Below are 2992 nucleotides of genomic sequence, written 5' to 3'. Positions count from 1 at the left end.
GAAATTGAGTGCTGCTGCACCACATGATTTATATAGATTCATCTTTAATAACATAACAATCCCTGCACTTCAATCCAAAACTCAGGCTACCTAGCTGTATAAGTTTTATATTTATCCATATCATTTTATCTAAATTCATCATTGTTTAATTTCCTTAAAATTAGATGTTTTTTTTAATCTAGTTTATAATTAATGCCATTTCTTTGGATCTAATATGGCACATTTACCTTAATATTAGAACAGAAAGAAAAAGAGGGGGGGAGGGGGGGGACAAAGGCAAACTGAGGACCATTTTTCTTGGTAAAGAGAATTGTAGATACCTCCAAATCATGTTACTCAAAACCAGATTTCTACTACATGATCCAAGAACATTCCTTATCTTCTTTTTTTGAGTCAAAATCTTTTGAAAATAGCTTATTTTTCTTAACTAGATATAAATAAAATATGTGTATATTTAATCTTTTTAAATTTTATCTGTGAAATTTTACTGAATATATTATTGTTGTTATTGATTCAGAAATAAAGTTAGAAATTGAAACTTACAGATTCAAAATGCCAGTCTTTTAAGTTATTTAGTTTTAAATTTATAATATATTTATTTTTTCAAAATTTAGATAAAGTTAATTTCTTAAAATTAGTTATGCTCCTACTAAGACGGATTCAGAATTGTACCATGTAAAGTTATTACAGGCAAAGAATATCAAAACGATTTTATTGTAAAACCTAAAATTCAAGATCTTTGCGTAAAGAAATCATATCTATCATCACAATAGGTAATATATATCTTTATTTACTAAATAATCTCCACTAATTCATACATAACCTATTACTTATCCATCCAAATTAACACTTAAAAATGAATAATATTATGAAAAATTAAATTAAAACAAAATTAATCCCTAATTGAAATCTCTAAGATCTCTCTACACCCAATCCCCCAACCCCAACAAAAAAAGGACAGAAATGAAGAGAATCAAACAATTGAATTAATTTTCACTTGCCCTTCTCCTTAGCTCAAAAAGAAGAGAAAAAAAAAGACGCTAACTTGGTCTTTGATTACTAACCAAAATGTACCAAAACAAAAATTAAAAAGAAAATTACATTTTTAACCTCCAAGCTTCATCTTTTCTTTCTCAGTCCCTTCAACAAAACTAGCAAGCACTTTAAGTGCTTTAACTTGACATTGCAATTGCAAAATATAGCCAGCAGTTTCTTCAAATAGCATATCAACCCCAAGTGTTTCTCCTCCTGGTACTATTTTTTGCAATGCCAAGATCTTCTCTTCCACCTCTTCCTTATCTTCTTCTTCTTCTTCATTTTTCTCATTATTATTAACAATATAGCCACTTTCTCTCATCCTTTTTTGCCTTTTAGACACTTTTTGAGTCATCCTCTTATCTTTTCTTGAAAATGTGGCTACTATTGCCCTTGATTCTTCACTGTTACAACTGCTCTCCATGGAATTCTTTAGGGGGAGGAAGAGAAGAGGAAGAGGAGAATGGTTATAAGGTGAAAGTGGTGGACGACTGTTAAATTATTGTTGTTATAGAAATGTCAATGCCAACGAAACTGGGCCTACTTTTTTTTTTTTAGTTTTTTGGGCTTTTATTGAATCCCCCGATGGATATTGATTTGTCACCGCGACGCATCACATGCCATTGTGAGTTTATCTTCTCCCGTATCAATTGTTTTATTTTTTTACCTTGAATGATTGGTAATACTTTAAATAGAAAAAAAAAATGTATAGACGTATATCTGATCATTAACTCTAATATATACTATGATATAGTTTACACAATGAAGTTGTACGGAAATACTTCTTATCCAAAAAAATATATCTTATGTAGTTGATCACTTCACAAACAATTAGAATACTTTAACAAATTAAGTCTGAAAAATGATAAAACTATACACAAATTTTATTCTTATTTTTATGTTTTAGAATGACTTTTGATATGAAATTCGCTAATCTTTAAAAGTGCATGCCAAACAAGATGGATTAGATGAGTGCGTAAAAGTATCAAACAAGTGATTGAATGAAATATAAAGTCTATATTGTTTCATCTCCAAATCAACGAAATAAATAAAAAATCTTTTTAATTTCTATCAATCTAATTAATTGTTTAGTTAACACACCAATTTGGATATTGATTAATGGAGTAAAATGTGAAGCAACCAAACAAAAAAAAGGTGATTTTACTTAGTTGTAAAAGTCGCATGTGAATGTCACGTCCGTGAAAGTCGGCGAGTAAGGAACGGAGAGGGTCAGTGTGATCCAGTACATGAGGGTATAGGAAAAACAGGATAGGGACTCAGGCTTGTGGGGTCCATGTTTAATAAAAAAATAAATTAAAAAAAAACAGAGTAGAAGCACATGTGATCACATGAAATTCTCGAAGGTAACACCATCCCCATGTGCTTTCTCTTTCTCTCTACAAAGGTTGCACCCAATAATCATGGATCCACGTGTCAAACTTTAATTTGCGGGCCCTACACTACACCCTTGAGCCCCACACAAAAATCCTTTTCTGTTTTAATCTTATTAATCTGATGATGACGTGGCTCATTAATTTGTAGACTAGTCACTCAACTCATGTTTCCAACAAGGAGACATCAGTCGGCGTAATTATTTATTCATTCATATATTATAATTATTAAAAGATAATTACTTTACTACTTAATAGATAAGAGTAGTAAAATTGAGTTAATTACCACCTTCGCTTCACATGTTTCATTAAGTATAGTATTTAACATTCAATTATTTAAAAGATGAACTAATGATTCTCTTGATTAGGAAAATAATCTTGTTAAAAATATTGGGAGGAACGACTGTAAGAAAATGTTAGAGGAGTTTTCATATATAATGACATTTTATATTTTCGTTTTAAGTAGTCTGTCAGATTTTTAATTGATATGGAGTTTTAAAAAGTTAAAAAGACTTTTTAATCTTATAGTATTAAAGTAAAGAGTTTTAAAAAAAAGACGTAACAGT

The 2992-nt window shown here is 29.8% G+C and overlaps 1 protein-coding gene across 1 annotated transcript; it reads right to left on the bottom strand.

Moving 5' to 3' along the window:
* Positions 1-1034: 1034 nt before the first annotated feature.
* Positions 1035-1550, bottom strand: LOC129892332 (transcription factor PAR1-like). The gene has a single exon (XM_055967902.1). The coding sequence runs from the start codon at positions 1457-1459 to the stop codon at positions 1106-1108; it is 354 nt and encodes a 117-aa protein (XP_055823877.1). The 5' UTR covers positions 1460-1550; the 3' UTR covers positions 1035-1105.
* Between the last annotated feature and the right edge of the window lie 1442 nt (positions 1551-2992).

Source organism: Solanum dulcamara, chromosome 6 (genome assembly GCF_947179165.1).
Source record: "Solanum dulcamara chromosome 6, daSolDulc1.2, whole genome shotgun sequence".
NCBI classification, from domain to species: domain Eukaryota; kingdom Viridiplantae; phylum Streptophyta; class Magnoliopsida; order Solanales; family Solanaceae; genus Solanum; species Solanum dulcamara.
This window is presented reverse-complemented; position numbering and strand designations above follow the sequence as displayed.

Excerpts from the sequence above, each read along its gene's own strand:
- LOC129892332 (XM_055967902.1), bottom strand. The coding sequence starts at position 1,459 with ATGGAGAGCAGTTGTAACAGTGAAGAATCAAGGGCAATAGTAGCCACA.